The following is an 18,640-nucleotide window of genomic DNA, read 5'->3' on the forward strand; positions in this document are numbered from 1 at the left end:
AAAAGATGATGGAATAAAAAAATGGGCCATGTGAAGATGGTGTGGAAAGACCCGCGCACTTTTTATATAAAAAAAAAAAAAGATAGTTTACAATTAGAAGCATTTGTGCATCTGCAATAACTTAAAGAGCTGATATATGAACATATTCTTGCCATGGATGATCACAGTAGCTTAATTGGGCTATTTGTTGTCTATCAGCATTCCATTGATGCATACTACATAAAGCTGGCTGAATACTGTAAATACAGTATGCAAAGCTGTAATCAATACAACAGTAGTAAGCATATATTTGATTTAGTTACACTTATTTTGCCGACTACTGAGTTCCATGCACAGACGGTGTGTCATTTCTATTGATACTAGGTCATTGGGTTATTTCCGGTTATTTAATTGTGTCATATGACTCCGCCTCCTGAGGAGTGGGCCAATCAGCGTCGCTGGGCGGAGTTGAGCGTCTCTCACTGTGCAGGAGAAAGAAAGACCATCCGATGTACAGACGTTGGTCGCCATTTTGAGAGCCTGCAAACACCAACGGAAGGCGGTTGTTACGCAGCAAACGTTTAATATTTTTGGTATTTTAATTACGCCGCTTAAAAAAAATAATAATAATAATCAATGTCTCGATTCAACAACAACCGTGGCGCCTTCGGGATGAATCACTTCCAACAACGCAGAGGCGGTGGGCCCGGCGGCCCCATGCGAGGTGGGCTAATGGGAAACCCTAATTTCAGGAACCATCCTTTTCAGAATCAGAACCAAAATCGTCGGGGGGGCAATAACAACTTCAACAAAGCGCCAAATCAAGGACAGACGACTCCACAGAAGCCTATAATCCCTCCGCCGAGTCCCGGCCCGGCCCTCACAATGAAAGGCCCGATGCAGCAACAACAGCAGCAGCCGAAACCAGCACCAGCACCACAGCAGCAGGAACAGCCAAAGCCGACAACCCCTGCGCCTCAGCCGAAGATTCAGTCACCACCGCCGAAACCCAACATGACCTCTCCTCCACCAAACCAGGCAAACAAGAACGTGAACCAACAGTTGAAGTCGCCTGTAGGAAACACCAACGGACAGCAGCATCAGAATCAGCCTCCACACCCAAGCCCGAAGCCAGGGCCGCAGCTAGGCCAGAAATCGGGCCCCCAACAAGGCCACAAAACAGGGCCACCTGTGGCCAAACCTGTGCCGTCGGAAGCGACCGCAGTCGGCGCAGCAAAGACAGAGGAGAACCCGTCAAAGGTCTGTTTAGTTTGCTGTAATTCATGTCTCCTTTGTGTTGCGTCTACAGCCGTTGTAAGCTAACAGTAGTTCAAACGGCTAACGGTGCGCTCGGTATGAAAACACTGTGTAGCTCCGGCGGGCGGAGTTTCCGTGTATTGCCAGTAGTGTCTCGCAGTAGCTTCCCAGCGGCACTAGAGGTGATTAAAACCACGCGCACATAAACGTAGTGTCTCGAGCTAGCAGCCATCTTGTCCAAAGACATGAAATAAATGTTATATTTGATACCATTATAATAAGTTTTATTTACAATTTATTTCCCCTAATACATGTATTCTAATTTTAATTTTTTTACGTTATTAGTTTGTCGAAAATTAGCATCAGTATAAATAGGTAACGTTCGTCTGAAACGCACAAAGCCCATGGGGGATGGGCCCTTGGCTGTTTGAAGAAGGATGTCGAGCAGTAACATTAAACGCAACTGTTTTAGTAAGATCGTGTTTGCAAAAATAATTCCAGTTGTGCAATTTATACTGCCATGTTTTTCACCACAAAACTGGATATATTTGTCGTATTAGTTTACATTGAAGAACTGTTTAGTCTCGGTGACTTAAGCATTAATTTGTTTTCTGTCAATCGACAGGAGTTCAAGGCAACACTGTCCATGCTGTTGAAGCCTGGTGAGAAGACATACACACAGAGGTGCCGTTTGTTCGTTGGTAACCTGCCAAATGACATCTCGGAGGAGGATTTCAGGAAAATATTCGCTAAATATGGAGAGCCCACAGAGGTCTTCATCAACAAGGGCAAAGGCTTTGGCTTCATTCGACTGGTAAGTGTCCTGTTACGTACAGGACAATTTCACGTCAACTTCTTATTTACTATATTGCATATCGCACGGCACAGATTGTTTAAAAGCATTTTCTGTGTTTGCTTTCTCACAGGAGTCCCGGGCGCTCGCAGAGATCGCAAAAGCAGAGTTGGACGACACGCCGATGAGGGGCAGGCCCCTGCGCGTCCGCTTTGCCACACATTCTGCAGCGCTGTCCGTGAAGAACCTTTCGCCGTTTGTTTCCAACGAGCTCTTAGAAGAGGCGTTCTCACAGTTTGGAATGGTCGAGAGAGCCATTGTCGTTGTAGATGATCGCGGCCGCTCCACAGGCAAGGGCATCGTCGAGTTTGCCTCCAGGCCCGCCGCCAGAAAGGCCCTGGATCGGTGCAATGAGGGCGTCTTCCTTCTTACCACGTATGTATATATTTTCAGCTTCAGTACACGTATGTTAAAAAATGTTTAAATCCTTTGATTAATAGTCGGATTTTGTTGTTTTCTAATTTTCCAGGTCACCTCGGCCCGTTATTGTTGAACCCCTGGAGCAGTACGATACTGAAGATGGTCTTCCAGAGAAATTGGCCCAAAAGAACCCCAGATATCAGGCGTAAGTAAAAAAATAAATAAATAAGTGTACATTTGTACATGGGACCAATAGAACAATTTTAAGTTTGAGTTTATAAACAGTTCGGCTGTGGCTATAATACACAGGCCCCACACTATGGGCCCTTAAATGTCTCAAAAAGACTTAGATGTACTGACTAGGCATGAATGTTTTGATGTATAGACTGCATATCCCCCTGGATGCAGGCACCTTTGTTGTGCAAATTATTTTCTTCTCATTGTGGCGTGGTGAGTAGCAGATGGTGTGATAGGGGATGTGGGGGTTGGTTAGAGTTTGCAGCTGTTAAAAATCAATCTCCTGTCCACAATGACAGATGTTAGCTCGTGTGACTCAAAGGAGAAAGGAGAAAATGTCTTGCAGCCTTTAATACACTATGCTGGCATGAAGGACCAGTATACTAATATTTCCTTCTGTATAAAGTAGCTGACATTACAAAGAAATATCCAAAAAAGGTTCAAAAAAGGCAAATGGACTTGTCCAAATGGACTTGTCCAACCTTTTTTGGATATACCATGACCTGGATGTCTGAGAACCTTCACAGACATTACAAAGAAATAGCTTTTGTTGCGATAAAAATGGTTAACTGTGTCATTGGTTTGTGAGATAGCTTTAAATACACTGTCAACCTAAATTGTATATTTTGTTTATCTACAGAGAGCGCCAGGAGCCTCCTCGCTTCGCTCGCCCAGGTACTTTTGAATTTGAGTACTCCAAGCGCTGGAAGTCCCTTGACGAAATGGAGAAGCAGCAGAGGGAGCAGGTGGAGAAGAACATGCGTGAGGCTCGAGAGAAACTTGAGAGCGAGATGGAGGATGCTTACCACGAGCACCAGGCCAATCTGCTCCGGCAAGGCAAGTTGAGAGATTTTAGACTCGCAGTTGTTTTTAGCCCTTTGTGTGTGTCACCTATCAGAGGTGGAGTACCTTTAGTGTTTAAGTACCACCATTGAATGTGTTTTTTTTTTTTTTCTTTGTGTTTTCTTTCAGATCTGCTGAGGCGACAGGAGGAACTGAGGCGCATGGAGGAGTTGCACAGTCAGGAAATGCAGAAGAGGAAGGAGATGCAGATCAGGTATGTTAGTTGATTTTTTTTTTTTGGTTGTCAATCCAGATGTTTGTTTGTTGTTTGTTTTAATCAGGACTCGATACACGTGACCAAATGTTTTATTTTTTATAATAGACAAGAGGAAGAACGACGTAGACGGGAGGAGGAGTTGATCAGGAAGAGGGAGATGGAAGAACAGATGCGTCGTCAGCGCGAGGAGAACTACAGGATGGGCAACTTCATCGATGTGAGTTTTTAATATCCAGTAAAGTGAGACGTTAAATCATTGTTTGATTGTTTTAATTAATAATGTCTTGTGTGTTATTACAGAGGGACAGGGAAATGAGAATGCATCCTGCCGGAGCTTTGGGCATGAATGGTAATTTTTTTTTACCGCTTCTCTAATTGTGTTGAATATACTTTGTAATCCACACCCTTTCCAAAGTGCCGTATGTTTACCTTCCTTGTTGTTTTTGTTAGATATGCCCTTTAGTGGAGAAGGCCAGAAGTTCCCCATGGGTGGACTGGGCTTTGCGGGTCAGCAGGGAATGGGACCTTCTTCAGGAGGCTTGATGGGCAACGAAATGGTAATGTATCCCACTTTTTGGAAAATCACTAGTTAATGGCTTTTGGTTGTAAAGATTCCCAGCTCATGTTAAAGATGAAGGCCAGCTGGCCAAGCAGGGTGGGAGAATATGAGTGAGTGGTTGTCCGCTGTCTTCGGATGACCCGCTGGTTGTTGACTATGACAGATATGGCGTCTGCCTGATAGGGTTTCTTTCCCGTGGCAAGCCGAGCCCCCTCAGTTACCGTCACCTGAGCCATTGCGGTGTCCAGCTACAAAACTGTCAACCTGCACTAAATCATCAGAAATTGCTCTCCAGTGTGTTTCTGACCATAGTGTTAGACAACCTGCAGTGGCATTGCTCGCTCTTCTCACACTGTTTGTGTAGTGGACTGCTATTGCAAGCCCTGTCCTGAGCTGGACAGGCACTTTTTCTTCAGAATGGCATGTACCAGTGTTTTTTATTTTTATTTTTTTCCTTTTAACCGCTGACAGTGTTCATATCTAGTTAAAAGCATCCTTTTCATACTGTACTAGCACTTTATTCAAGCCTCTGTTTATGAGAAGAAAGTTGTGAATGAACAGTTGCGGTGTACGTCATCTTCTGAACCAGCAACCTTTTACCTTCTGATCAAAATCCTTTTTTTTTTTTGTTACTGAGCGTTTACAATGCTTTTAGTGCAGGATGACAGTATCACATTTTCAATTTGACCAAGGCGATGTATTACAGAAGGATTAACTGATGGGGGCAGCCACGGCTTTGTGACTAGGCTTGAGCGGTATCAGGATATTATAGTATGCCATGACATTTAGGAATTTTTTTTAACTGATAATGAGCTGCTGTGTATAGGTGGTGTATGTAGTGCACAACCAAGTCTCTTGTCCAATTGAGGAATTGACAGTTAAGCTGATTTACAAAAACAAAGCAACAGCGAATAGTGGGGATAATAAGATGTTACGTATGTAAAAAAACTCTTTGTATTTTGGTTTGGTCCAGATTATAAAGGTGAGTCAGCCAACGCAAACGGAGCCTGAGACTCTCTTCCAATGAGTAAAACACTTTATTTAACACATTATTTCAGTCAACTGCTTCCTCATCAGTCTAACATGGGAGAGGATTTTCACTTCTGTCCCATTTTGTTTTTTTGAAATGTTGATTTTTACATGTCCTAGAGTCACGATCAGTCCCAAAGTCTTTCAGTATGTGGCACGGTACTCTGTCCTGCCCCAGTAATGCATTAAATGTTCAAACTGACTCCCATCCTTTGGGGGATCCCAGAGACTCTGAGTATCCTCCACGCCACAGTGACTCCTAATCAGCTCAGCTTTTATTAGCAAAATATTGTGACATAGAGCATACCTCACTGAGGATCTCAGGAAAAGTCTGATTGTGATTATTTAGCGTTAGAACGATGGCGCTGAATGTTGGACCAAGCCTCAGATCTGTGTTTATGGCCCGAATTGACCTTTGGCTAAGCCCCGCCCTAGAATGTAGATTGACCAATCACAGCCAAGAGAGCTCCCACAGGGGTCCGACACTTTTTCCACAGCGCTCCATTGACTTCAACGCAGGCGTCTCATATTTTCGGTCTCGGCAGGCTATACTGTCGGTATATATCCAGCATCCAGGGTATGGATAAGCCCAATGATGTGCGCGCAAAACCCCGTGGAGCGAACCAAAACATCACCGTTACAGCTTAAGTTGCATAGCTGTTGATACGCTAGCACACGCTGAAGAAATACAACGTTATACGTGCGTAACGTTAGTCCGTTTGCTTCGTAATAACGATTATAGAAGTGAATAGAGACGTACCCAGCTTTGCATGAACAGTGTTGCTCCTTGATATTGATACCAGAGCCTTATAGATAACCAGAAGAGAATGTCGGACGTAGCAACAGTAACCAAGGGGGGCGGGGCTTAGCCAAAGGTCAATTGTAGGACTAATGTCAGGTCACTAAACGTGATTGGCGCTATAAGATCAGAATGAAACTTACAGTGTGTTTCAGTTAAAACAAACTAGGCTTTGAATGGTGCACTACACATATTAGTATAGCGGATCCATTACCGTTTTACCACTAAAGAAGAATTTTTGGTTTTAAGCTTGTTGGCAGTGTTGATGTTGGATGAGGTTCGATAGTCTGAACTTTGAGTCTTGACATATACGATAGTTTGTTTCACCTTAATGTGAAGCTCTGAACTATAAGACAAGCAGATTCACTTAAGATATATTCATCTTCTACTTTTTTTTATTTTTAACTTTTGTTGTTCCGTCTTTTTTGTGAATCAAAGGCTTCCTCTGATGGATTTCTGCCTTTTGAGACCCTCTCTCTCTCTCACTGTTCCAGTTTCACAGGTTTTCACTGAATTAGCAGTAAAAGTGCATATTGACGAGCAGACTGCTTCGTATTGCAAAATGGCTGTGTTGACAGTCTTGACAACGTTTACTCTGCCCTCAGTGCCCGTAGTTTACACTATACGACAGATTCCAGTCACACTTGGGACTTTTAGTAAAGTTTACCAAATCAGTGCCATGTGATATTTTTAAATGCCATCGTTCATGTTCAAGAACCTTTGGACGTCACTTAATTCACTCCGGTTATGGTGGCACTTCATTTTGTAAATCTTTACCAGATATCTGAGGAAAGATTAATTCTGACTGCGAGAAATGCAGCATTAAAACATATTTACATATAAACTTTGTATATTTAATAGATATACAATTTCAAAAATGCCTCCACCCATCTGTCGTCTTGTTTGATAATCAACAAGTTAATATTGTCAGCATTTATTAATGCTAGACGAGCAGTACTGCAGGCTCCCATAGTTGGCATGCACTGGAGAAGAGACCCTCCTAGCTAGACACTGACTAACGAAAGCATTACCCTCTCTTCCTTTTCCGTATGTTACCTGTGGCACCTGTGGATCTTCATATTGGAACGAACGGTTTCTTCGGATGTGTCTCCTGCTGGTTGTTTTATAAATCTGCTCACGATATAAAACAAACCAAACCTAATGTCATACCTTTGTACACGCCTCCATATGGACATGAACTGTGTGCTTACGCACTGACCCCATGCCATACCTTATTCCCCCACCCTTCTGTCTGCCTCCCTGGCAACTCGACCCCCTACAGCGCAATGAGCGTTTCGCCCAGGGCGGTCCTAGGGGAATGGGTCCTGGTAACCCCGGGTACGGCCGGGTCCGCGAGGATTTTGATGGTCCTGCTAAGAAACCCCGTTTTTAAACGCTGCTCTTTGATGCATACAGCAGCCCCATTTGTATAGATTCTCTAAACGAAAATGTTGAGTCGCATTTCTGGTATTTGAGTTTAAAATGTTGGAACATTTTAGCCAGGCAGTTTACTCCTTTTATGACAGTCAATATTTTCATTTTTTATTTTGTATTGTCTCTAGTAAGGAAAGAGAGGTCACCCTTGTGTGACCCAGTTGTTCTTTCTGACCATGTATAATTTTCTTTTCTAGATGTATTATGCTCTGTGAGTCGTCGTGAAGTGATACTTGTAACATTTTTCTCAACTTCCTATGGCTGTGTTTTGTGCCATACATTTGGAATCAAAGCATGTAATATAATAAAGAGACATTGGTTCTACCAGGACAAACCTTTAACATCATTCCTAAAGCAAAAAACGTGCGCTTTATTCAAAAGCAGCCAATCCAAACAATGGGTTGTTGGCACAAACAAAGTAACGTGGATATATCTTGCCACATTAGGTTTAAAGAGTCTATGTGTTATCTCTGCCACAGTCCTGACTTATTGTGTTCAGTAGCATGTACAATACGATCTAAAAAAACAAAACATGTGGTCCGCCTGAAACAAATGTCAACGAGTTCTGATGTTTGCTGCTTTAATTGTCACGTGGCCAGTTCAGATAACGGGGATCATCCTCAGTTAATACACTATAGCAGAGTTGTTGACTAAGCAGGGCATTTCTGGTACAAAAGGATTGGTTGAAACATTTAATGTCTTCTAAAATTGTCTATAGGCCTGTCAGCCTAATGACTCTGTAGTACAGGAGACTCTGTTTATTTTAAATGACAAAGTTTTTCTCCACCGAAACTGTCTTTTTATTTTTATTTCTTTTTTATTTAAGTGGTCGGATCCACTGAGTTAAGTTTCTTTCATTAGTATTGTCGTAATTTATAGTTGAGCTTCAGGACAGCAGAAATATTACACATAGAGCCTTTAAGAAAGCCTAACCAAGCTGACGGACATTTGTCTCTATACAAACACAATCTGGTCACATCACTCTCTTTGTCTCAGACACACAGCAGTGTGTGTGTTCATGTTTGGATGTTGGGATTATTGACTACGTTTACATACAGTTCGTTTTACAGTATGCTATAACAAATATTTATTTGTAGCTTTCGCACACGGACCAACTTCACTGCCAGCTACTGTGTCCTCTAAGGCTTCAACAAATTTTTTGAAATCGACGAATGTCTTGTAGATGTCGGTTAGATTTAAACATCTGCACAAACTGCTTACCATTTTCAAGTGCACTGGAAAGCGCCATTGCCGTGCTAACTATTGGCACTTACTCAAAACAGAAAAGGAGATAACGGGGTCGCACAGGTACCCCAAACCAGCAGTCGGACAAAACTCTCGGTAATCGTCCAAATACAACATATTGACGTTCAGAATCCACAGATGGTACCCATATGTTTGGACCGTGTGGTTCTCTCTTTTTTGGATAATGTCCCATTTGTAGCATGTCCGGGAGCAGGACACGCCATAATCATTGCAGCTGGTTGATGCGCTCCTCGCAAATCGGCACATTTACGCATCAAATACACCAACCCATTGTCTTAGCCCGAGTCACCGCCGTCCTAGACGCTAGATTATGTTTTTAAATTGACATACGATCTCATCACACCCAACCGCCAGATGCTACTGATTGCTGTACTCAACACTCTCGCATTGTGTTATTGTCTTTTAACGACGCTTTTAGGCTCCAGATTCTGCTTCTGGCATTGAGATCGGTGTAGATGACGACCGAGTGTAGCGTGTAGTGTGCAGTATGTATGTGCGCATCCAGTAACTGTCTCGGTTAGACAGAAAACTGCATGTAAACGTAGTCATTTATAGTTACTGGATTTATTTTGGGAACATTTTTTATAAAAGGAACCTGTAAAGAAGTCTTAGTAACAGACATTAAAGCTGACTTAATATACATACTCTAGTTTCACTCTTTTTTGGCATTGGTAGATCTGTCTTTGCATGACTGGTACTGGGCTTGATTAATTATTTATGCATTTCTGATATTATTGACCTAAGTGTATCCAACAAAGGTTCAAAATGACCTGGATGACTGAGAACCTTCACAGACATTGACCCTAAGTGGCACTTGTATTATTTAGGAATTAGCAAACATAGTCATAGATTTAAAATTCCTTTTGTACCAAAGTAATTTTCTTATAAATGGTGTTGGACCTGCAAGAAGAAACTAAAATGGTTTGTACTCCAGTGCGACATGTGGCAATATCCATTTCAACATATTGCTGCACAGACACATTGTGTGGCTTGTGATTTCACGGCTGAAAGACGTTCAATGTGACAACTGTTGGGAATTACGTAGGACCAACAAAGAACCACACCGTGGTTGTATCGTCTTTTTCAAGTGGGTCCCAGTGTCCTTGTTTATTGTCCCCAGATTATTGAATCTAATGGTTTGGGGTTACAACAAATACCATCTTATTTCCCAGCCTTATGTCATGAATTGTGTTCCATTCAGCGGTGTCCATTGACCACCATCTCTTTGTTGCAACCGATGTGTTTATCTTTAGGTTAAGCTGTGGAAGCTTTACAAGAACCAGCAAATGTAAACCACAGAACTTATTATAACTAAGTTACTTTGAGACATTGGCATCTATGATGTCAATATTCATTGCGGATCAGAGATTGTAACTACACATCCTAGATTCAGTACCTTGTTATATTATGAATCATTTGCAACAATAATTATGTATCATTGTGTAAAAGAAATTCTAAATTCTGCTTTTCCAATTCATATGTGTCCCTCTGTCCAATCTGGACCAACACGATTAATGACGCCAATTAAATAGACGCCTTCACTGTACTAAGATACAACCAGGAACCATAGAGTGGTTGTATCATCTTTATCAGATGGGTCCTAGGACCCGATGCCTCTGCTAATTTTTTGTCATAGTTGTGTGATGGCATGAAAAAATGAACGTAAGTAATCTTGTGATAAAACTTTTGTGATTCGGCATATTTGGATTAACTCTTTTTTTTAACTTTGCAGTACTTCATAGCCCTACCTTGACTCTTAACTCTGGCCATGTGAACTGTTGAAGACACATTTATGCCACTTCTAGTTAAAAGTATTATTTCATAGACACAATTTCAACAATAAGTTGATTTTTACCTAAACTTTAGTCACTTTTTATTGCTCTTGTAAATAGTTAAAGTCTGTCTAATGGTAGACTTTGAACAGCATTTGTACCTTTAACCGGGTGACTCTATTCCACCCTGTTTCAGTTCTTTTTGTCATAGTAGACGACTTCTTAAACAGTGGAGAAAGCAGTGTACCTGTTAATGCACTCTGCTCAATAACCAAACATAGTCTTAAAAAGGTTCATCCACCATCTTGTGTCACCCGAGAAACCCGCAAAACACGACTGAAATGGCTACGAACAGAGGACTGCGATGCTTGGATGAGTTTGGTAATAGAACTGGATATTGTGGACTTTCATCTCAAATGTTTCGTGTGTTTGTGTTATGTAAATTTTTTCTTTAACAGGTCTGACCGGCTTTAAAGGTTATGGACTGGGGAGGAAGTTGTGGCTGTGTAGTTTGTATTTTTGGAGTTCTTTAGCTGAGAAACACCAAACACTTGACCTCAGTGAGATTCACAACATGATATCCTCAGAACTAAACAGCGAACAGTAGTTTGTGGATAGATGATATACACATAGGTGTCTCGCCTATCATTCTAATCTAGCCCATTCGTCTTGCTTTAAAAAGCTACCTCACCCAGTCAGTCAGTGAACTACAAACGTGAAGACCAAGTTTTTTTTTTTTTTAAGCAGCAAGAACATAACAGACTTTTTAAGTGGCAATTTCGCGGCTTTTGATGCATTTTTGACAGGCTTACAGATCCTGAGAATTTACATATACGATTACAAAGCAGAATTTTCTTGGCACAAGCAAAATGCAATACGTTTAAAATTATATGCAGCAGTTATGATGTAGTTTGTTGTGGGAATGAAGTCTTTGTTTGTACCCCACAATTCAAAGTGGAGTTGGTTCAGATTTTCTGAAGAGAAATATGCAGAATTATTATTCTGGAACCATTGGTCTTTATTGGGCCAGTACTTGTGTAATTATTTTTCACATCACAACTTAAAACTAGTTAAAGTAGTTTGTACTTATTGACCATAACCAAGTACAGCTTTGTCTTATTTCAGATTTGATCATTTTAAGACGGTTTCCATGTTTTTTATGTTCTAGATGACAAAGTTTCTTATTAAAACAACCAAAGTGTACTACTAATAATTATTTCTAGAGCAAACAATGTTGATGTTTTATACGTCTTTGAGAAAAGACATTTAATGATCATGTTAGCCAAAGTGAATTTAGCACAACGGCTCAACCGGTAGTGCTCTTTAGGAAATAGTTTGTCAGATGATTGGATTTCTTGACCAAAGTATAACTTCTGGAGAAAAGTATGTCGCATAACCCATGAAAGAACTAGGGATGAATATCAAAATTCAAATGACTGCTAATTCTTAAGGGACCATAGGACACCAAGCTATACGTTTTTAAATAAATAGCTGTACAGTTTGCTAGCAAAACATGTCCTTTGGATTCATCACGTTTTTTAAATAACTTCTTTGTAAAATAATAGAAAGAAATGAATATTCTTTTGGTAAACTTATAATTTAGTTGTTGATATTTCCCAGATAGGATCTGGTCATCGTTAAGAGTAGGGCTAAACCTTCTCACTGATGTGACCAAAGTGTAAGTCTTAAAACTTGTAATGTAATGTCTCTGTGTTGGTGTTGTGTACAATTTGTTTTTCTTTAACAGGTTTGACCATCTTTGTGTTGGACTATGAAAAGGAACAAACCAAGAGGTTCAGGCCAATTCTGTAGATTCTTTTGGAGCAGTTTTGTTTTTAAAAAGCTATCGCTTGGAAAGACCAGTCATTTCAAGAATACGTTAAGTATTTATCGTGGCTTTATACGTTGGATAGATATAACATTTGGCCTTTCTTCTTGCACTAAACGCATAAATGAAGGAACAAACTGGACTTTACAGTAATGACAGTATATTTAATTATTTAAGAGAAGGGATAATCCTTTTTGCAACACATTTTGAAATGTAAACCCAACGTCTGAGGCGTTCTTAAAGAGATGTTTCAACGTTTCACCAATGATGGCACCAAGTGCAATTAAAAGAACACAAAAATACCAGTTATAAACGTCTGAAACTGAAAACCCCTAACCCTTTGATAACAGTACTGAAGTAAAAATGCAAAGCTTTGATTTTTAGTCAAGAATTACAGACAACAGTAACGATTTTAAAGGTTCACAACAGTTTTTCTTTTATCTCGGCGTTGCCTAAAATGAAAATCTTCAGCTGTGGCATTTGTCAGAGAAGGCAGTACAAAGCACAAGTTACTGACAGTATCATTATTACATTAGGCAACCAAAACAGAAAAATACTCCCCTTTTTGATGGGTAATTAGTAATTAATCCATGTTGCCATCTAACAGACTGTAAAGCAACTCTTTTCGGAGGTAACAGCAGCTGCCAACACACACTGACTTTAAAAATAAGTCAATAGTTAACATTTCTCTATTGGTGGCCACAAGCACCCGTAACAGACTATAAAGTAACTACATCATTGTTTTATGACAGAAAGGTTTCCTTTGGGTGTAACGGTACACGCATTTGTCTAAAACTATAGAGTAATAACAGTTTGCATCACAGGGCAATTGTAAAACAAACAATTACTATTATTCAGTCTCACTTTGGGAACAAACAAAGAGTTTTACCTTGAATGTATTGACACTGCAGTTGTCGTCTTGTCTATTAGCCAAAGCCGTGTCAACATTATCCCAACTCCTAAATGGCCAGATGGCGTAGCAGCTCACACTGTCAACTCTGAGGACGTGGCTGGTTAGTATTCAGTGTTGAGCCAGATGTGTTTTTAGATTCTTGATCTGAGATTACACTCTTGGCTTCAGTCATTATTTTAATTACCGATGAAAGGGAAGGGAAGGAAGCATTTGAGTGCCTTACATTTTAAAAGTATGAATTACAGACAGTTTAAAGCTTTTATATTTTGAAAATAAATAACAAAAATTTGTTAGTTTGTTTTCCCAAAATCTACCGCACTAAGCCAATGAAACCATGGTACATAGTTGGCTTTGAATTAAGTGTACCGTTACACCCCTGCTACATATTGTGACTGTGCATTTCTAACGTTCGTCAAGTTTCAAGTCGAGATTATTGCCTCCCTCACCTCAACTCACATCAGCAGTTGTGTTCTATGAAACATAACTAACCCTGAAAACAAACGCTGCACCAGTAGACCGGACCAACCTCCCTTTCACCCATGTACCTGAGGCAGGAAGTTCCCATGCACCTTACGGTTGAAGAGCCGCTGGCGTGTTGTGCCTGTGTGGTTGTGTGTGTTCCATGTTTTTTGGGTAAATGAGGTGCGTTAGCTGCTGTCAGCCAGCTTGTCAAAAGACGGGCTGCCCCCAGTCCACAGTAGAGGCTCTTCTCTGCAGTTGGGTTACATTGACGATGAGTAGTTCTGCAGAAGTCAGTGGACAGTAAAGCCTGGACTTGTTTTCACTGCAGCCAGAGGTATGCTTACACAGATCAGCCGAACGAGTAAGGTAAGTGTCCCATCCATGTTTATAATACAAGATGCACAGTTGTCCCATAACTTGACTCTTCTCTCTCTGTCCTCCTATTTCCCCGTCACCGCTGATGGTGACGTACGCAAGGGCGTCTGGCATCACACTTACAAAGAATGGCATCACAGTGCAGATCTCTGCTGTTCAATCTTTTTTGTGTGTGGGTGGAAGCGCTGTAGACCGTTCGGTGTGTGTGTGGTTGTAGTACTTTGGCCTCTCTGTACATAAACGAGTGTGTATGGACGGCTGAGTCACTGGTTCAACTCTATAAATGCAGAAGTGGAATACAGTGTTGACAATTTTTATCTTCACACAAACACTGTAGTCAAGTGAAATGTGTAATTTCTTGTTATAGAGTTAGTATCTTGTACATTTATGCAAGATATTTCCTTCGTCTAATTTCTCGGTTATGTTGCTGGAAACGTTTTTTTGTGCCATATTTGAAAGGTGATCAGTGTTGGAGAAAGGCAGGTGCAAGCAGCAAGAAGCCTTTTCCTCTTTAATACTGTGAGAAGTCACTATGTGGTGTTCCTCGTGGGATATGTTTTACAATCAAAAAGTGTTTAATTTAAAAAAAACAAAAACTGAGCAGTTATGGATTATATCTGGGTTGGTGCATTTTAGTTTTGATGATGTTGAAAGTACTCTCTGTAGCTTTTGTCACTTCAGAATCGGTAGCATTCACACCTGCCAATATTTATTGGTATCAAACATTGAAACACAAGCTCTTCTATCCTTGAATGGACAAAACTTCAACATCTCAACACTATCCTGACTTCCTCCGCCTCTGGCTGTTAAACCTCTTATATATGCATTATTCAATTATTTAATGACGAAGAAATTAAGATGCGACTTAGACAAGAGACCAAATATTGTACCAATACACAAACAATACAACTATCACACTACAAGTGACCAACCTGTACAGTTTAGATTATGGAGTTTAACATGAAGGACACAACCTGTACACTTTCATTAATAATTTCCAATGCAGACTGAGGAGCAATCACCTTGACTCAAGAGTTAATTTTTTTCCTCAATGTTCAAAAATGTATTTTAATTCCACCATAGTGAACAGTTCTGACTATTTCACAAAGTATAGTGTGAGAAATACGTCAGCCAAATGAGAAATGATTTTGCAAAAGGATAAGATAAGGACTGTGTGTACACGATTTTCTAAGCTTGTAATAAAACACGTAACATGGTGTTGTACACTATCTAATTTACATCTTTTCTTAATGTATCATCTATTCTTTAAATACTGTTCAGGTAAACTGTTAAAGACTAGATCACTATGAATCAAGTCTTGGTTGCAATGAGAAAATACTGAAGAAACCTAATTTAATTTTTAACTTGTTTGATTTTAATCCTTAAATACAGTTTATTAACTTATATTGCATACTAACATATATTCAGTGTGACTAAACAAAATAGACTGCAGAGATTCATGTGTTTGTAACGGTGAAGGGGATGAGAAATGGATAATGGTGTCACCTGCATAGAAATGCAATACAGCATTATTTGCATATACGGAGAACAACAGTGGTCCGAGTATGGAACCCTGTGGAACACCTTTTGATAAAGAAGACCCAAAAACTATGTAGTTGATAGTAATTAAACTAATCTCTATTGAGTCTGGTTAAGCCGTCCAATATGATGAACTACTTCAAAAGCTTTCAGAATCCATCCATATATTTGTCGCCCTTCAGTGAGTAAAGGGCATAAGGATCATAATGTCTCTAAATGTGATTCATGGTCGTACCGGGTTGGGTTGTCTTTGCAGTGTTCGAGAGAAACATCTCATTTTTTGGGTTTGGTCTGGGTGGGACTGTAAGAAAAATCATTGATCCTTTTCCCCCATAACCTCTACACCCTTCTTAACTTTGTCTGGTTGTTGAGTTCTGGTTCTTTCACTTGACAAATGCAAATTTTATTTCACTTAGTCAGCAGATTTCTTCACTTTCAGCCTCTGTTTGTTCAGTAAAGGGTAATTAATTTATCCTCTACCCCGAGTGATCGTAAGGTCTATATATTAGACCAGACTTGGAACAGAGATGTCTTGTTATTGGGAGGAAACTAACACAATTCTAACTTTGCCCGTTTGTGCAAAGAGACGACGAGATGGGATTTCAAATGAAATTAATTTGTTGTCGTAAAAACAAATGCAGTTTCATTTCCAGCTGCGTAACATATTTGCATATAGCCATGATATTGTTGACTTCATTTGATCAACCCATAATTTATTTAAAATCAATACAGTTTTAGGTACATCCGTCTTTTTAACAGAACAAACATCTAACAGCTACTAGTCATGGTTGTTGGACTTAAAAGAAGAGACCTGTATTTGTTCTGAATGTACGACCACCGCTCACTCAGTGCTTCAAAGATCAGCTGCAAATGGCTCTTCCTTTCCTTTCCTCTCTCCTCTCAGTAACTCTTGAGCGCCATGTCATGCCAGTGACCAGCCAGCCATTTTGAAAAAAAAAACGCACAACTGCATCATTACTGTGGCAATTTCTTTCATGTGTTGCTTGTACGTAGGAGTTGTTGTAGCTGTGAAGGGCCGTGGTGCGACGAGCTCTGACCATCCTCAGGAGACCACGCTGAGTTCAGCCACCGGAGGCTGTCGTTGTACCTCTCTGCACTGTGATCCATTTCCCAACCAAATCCTGAGTTCCTGATTGGCCCCAAAATGTTTCCCCTGCTCAGTCTGAGTGTGATGCCAGAATGACCCATTTTAGTCTGTAATGGCCTTGTCCAAACGTCTGAAAACGACCAGCCCTGTGCAAGGTTATGGTGCAGCACTGTCCGGGTAGTTTTGCAGTAATCCCCCCTCCTCCCCGATGTGTCAGACATTTACCTTCCTACCTGCCGAGGATTTGAACGTTGTTGAATTTGTCCCGTCCCCTCTGCAGTTTCTAAAACATGAACATACTTGAAGGTGCTGAACACACACACACACACACACAGCTCATATTACAAACTTCTCCTCACACCGACACATCAAGACTTATAATGCATGTTTACATAAAAACACACACACAAACAGAGGACGCACACACACACACACACACACACACACACACACAGAGATGTAAAGGCTGTTGTTCAGAGTGGCAGCTTCAGATTAGTAAAGGCCTCTCTCTAGAAGTCAAGTGAACGTGCTGACCAGTCCACTACCAGGCTCTCATTGTTTTGTCTCTCGCTGCAGGAGCCTCGACCGATCGAAGGAGGATGAGGATTGGCACAGATCAGATAACGGTGAGTTCTGCAGATCAGAAACAACAACATGTGTGTGAAGATTTAAAACTAAAAGACGACTGGACTTTTTTCTTGAAGACGTTTTATCCAGGTGTTTTATTAAGAACTTTTGTGTGTTGTGTCCACCTGAAACTCACAGGACCGAGGGTCTTTTAATGAGCAAATACTCACCTGTCATTAGGGTTGGGTTTAAAAAAAACGATCTAATATCGTCTCATTAGAAATCTTGCTGTGTTCTTACAAAGCTGGTTTCACACGACAGATCTCATGAGACTAGTCCACCTTTGGAAAAGATCCATGACCTGACAGAAGCTTCAACTCTTAGACTGTCTGTCTTAGACTTTAAGTTAAGATGACAGAAGAACCGGACTATAGTAAAATATTGTAGAAATATGGAAACTCTCCAAGACTGCAGAGAAATGCATTTCAGACCAGACACAGCTGTTAGCTTCAGGCAGTGAATGTATATTTAAAGACTTTCTGAATCATATATTTAAAGATTTGAAATTCAGTTCCTTGTCTCATAGTCTTCTGCTGATGCTTTGTGGTTCAGTTGATTGACAGTTTGTTCTTTGTTCCTGTTTCGTAGGTAAAATGAAGACAGGTGTCTGATTAAATGCTGCAGGACACTCGACAACGACAACACTATGGTGACGCCGTGACGACCTCCATGTTACTGCACCTGCACTCACTCTGAAATGTGTGAGTTAGCAGCTTGGGACTTTAATGATTAAGAAATAACGCCTTGCTTTGGTTTAATAATCGTCACTAAATTACTGTCTGTGTTTCTCCTCAGGCACCACCAGGACACGTCCAGTCCAGGACACGTCCAGCAGAGGACAAACAGGCTGCAGTCCAGAGGAGGGATGCTCTGTTTCCTCTTGATCTGATGTTCTAATAATAAATGATATCAACCTGAGTTTGATTGTTTGTATTATTTATGCTGCTGTTCACGTAGAAACTAGTTCATTTAACCCTGTAGCTGTGGTTCAGGCTCTAAAGAGGTCAAATGAATCTAAAGCAGGTGAAACAGAGTAGTACCTCATGTGATGGGTTTATACCGCGTGACTCAGTGAGGATCTGAGCTGTTGATAAACCGCCTCGGTGCCTCGGCTCTGACGCTGTTCCAGGTCGGTCCGGTCCACAATTAAGGCTAAAGGTGCAGTGTTTCCGCCGCCGGATCA

At 40.8% G+C, this 18,640-nt stretch overlaps 1 protein-coding gene across 2 annotated transcripts; it reads left to right on the forward strand.

The window, feature by feature from the left end:
- Nucleotides 1–480: 480 nt before the first annotated feature.
- On the forward strand, nt 481–18,395 carry sfpq (splicing factor proline/glutamine-rich). Of its 2 annotated transcripts, none has more exons than XM_084563222.1 (12): nt 481–1,239; nt 1,862–2,050; nt 2,163–2,464; nt 2,559–2,654; nt 3,327–3,523; nt 3,659–3,743; nt 3,852–3,963; nt 4,047–4,095; nt 4,197–4,303; nt 17,407–17,456; nt 18,046–18,158; nt 18,253–18,395. In XM_084563222.1, the coding sequence occupies exons 1-10, from the start codon at nt 616–618 to the stop codon at nt 17,431–17,433; spliced, it is 1,788 nt and encodes a 595-aa protein (XP_084419348.1). In that variant the 5' UTR covers nt 481–615; the 3' UTR covers nt 17,434–17,456; nt 18,046–18,158; nt 18,253–18,395. The 2 variants fall into 2 exon arrangements, with proteins under 2 accessions (XP_084419348.1, XP_084419347.1); XM_084563221.1 differs by having other exon boundaries at nt 482–1,239; nt 7,416–17,456.
- The last annotated feature ends 245 nt before the right edge of the window (nt 18,396–18,640 follow it).

This window comes from Chelon labrosus (genome assembly GCF_963514085.1).
Source record: "Chelon labrosus genome assembly, chromosome: 16".
Classification (NCBI taxonomy): domain Eukaryota; kingdom Metazoa; phylum Chordata; class Actinopteri; order Mugiliformes; family Mugilidae; genus Chelon; species Chelon labrosus.

Coding starts and splice junctions, on each gene's coding strand:
- sfpq (XM_084563221.1), top strand. CDS start 616: ATGTCTCGATTCAACAACAACCGTGGCGCCTTCGGGATGAATCACTTC. Junction 3,744..3,851: donor AGGAAGGAGATGCAGATCAG/GTATGTTAGTTG, acceptor TTTTTATAATAG/ACAAGAGGAAGAACGACGTA. Junction 4,304..7,415: donor GCTTGATGGGCAACGAAATG/GTAATGTATCCC, acceptor GACCCCCTACAG/CGCAATGAGCGTTTCGCCCA.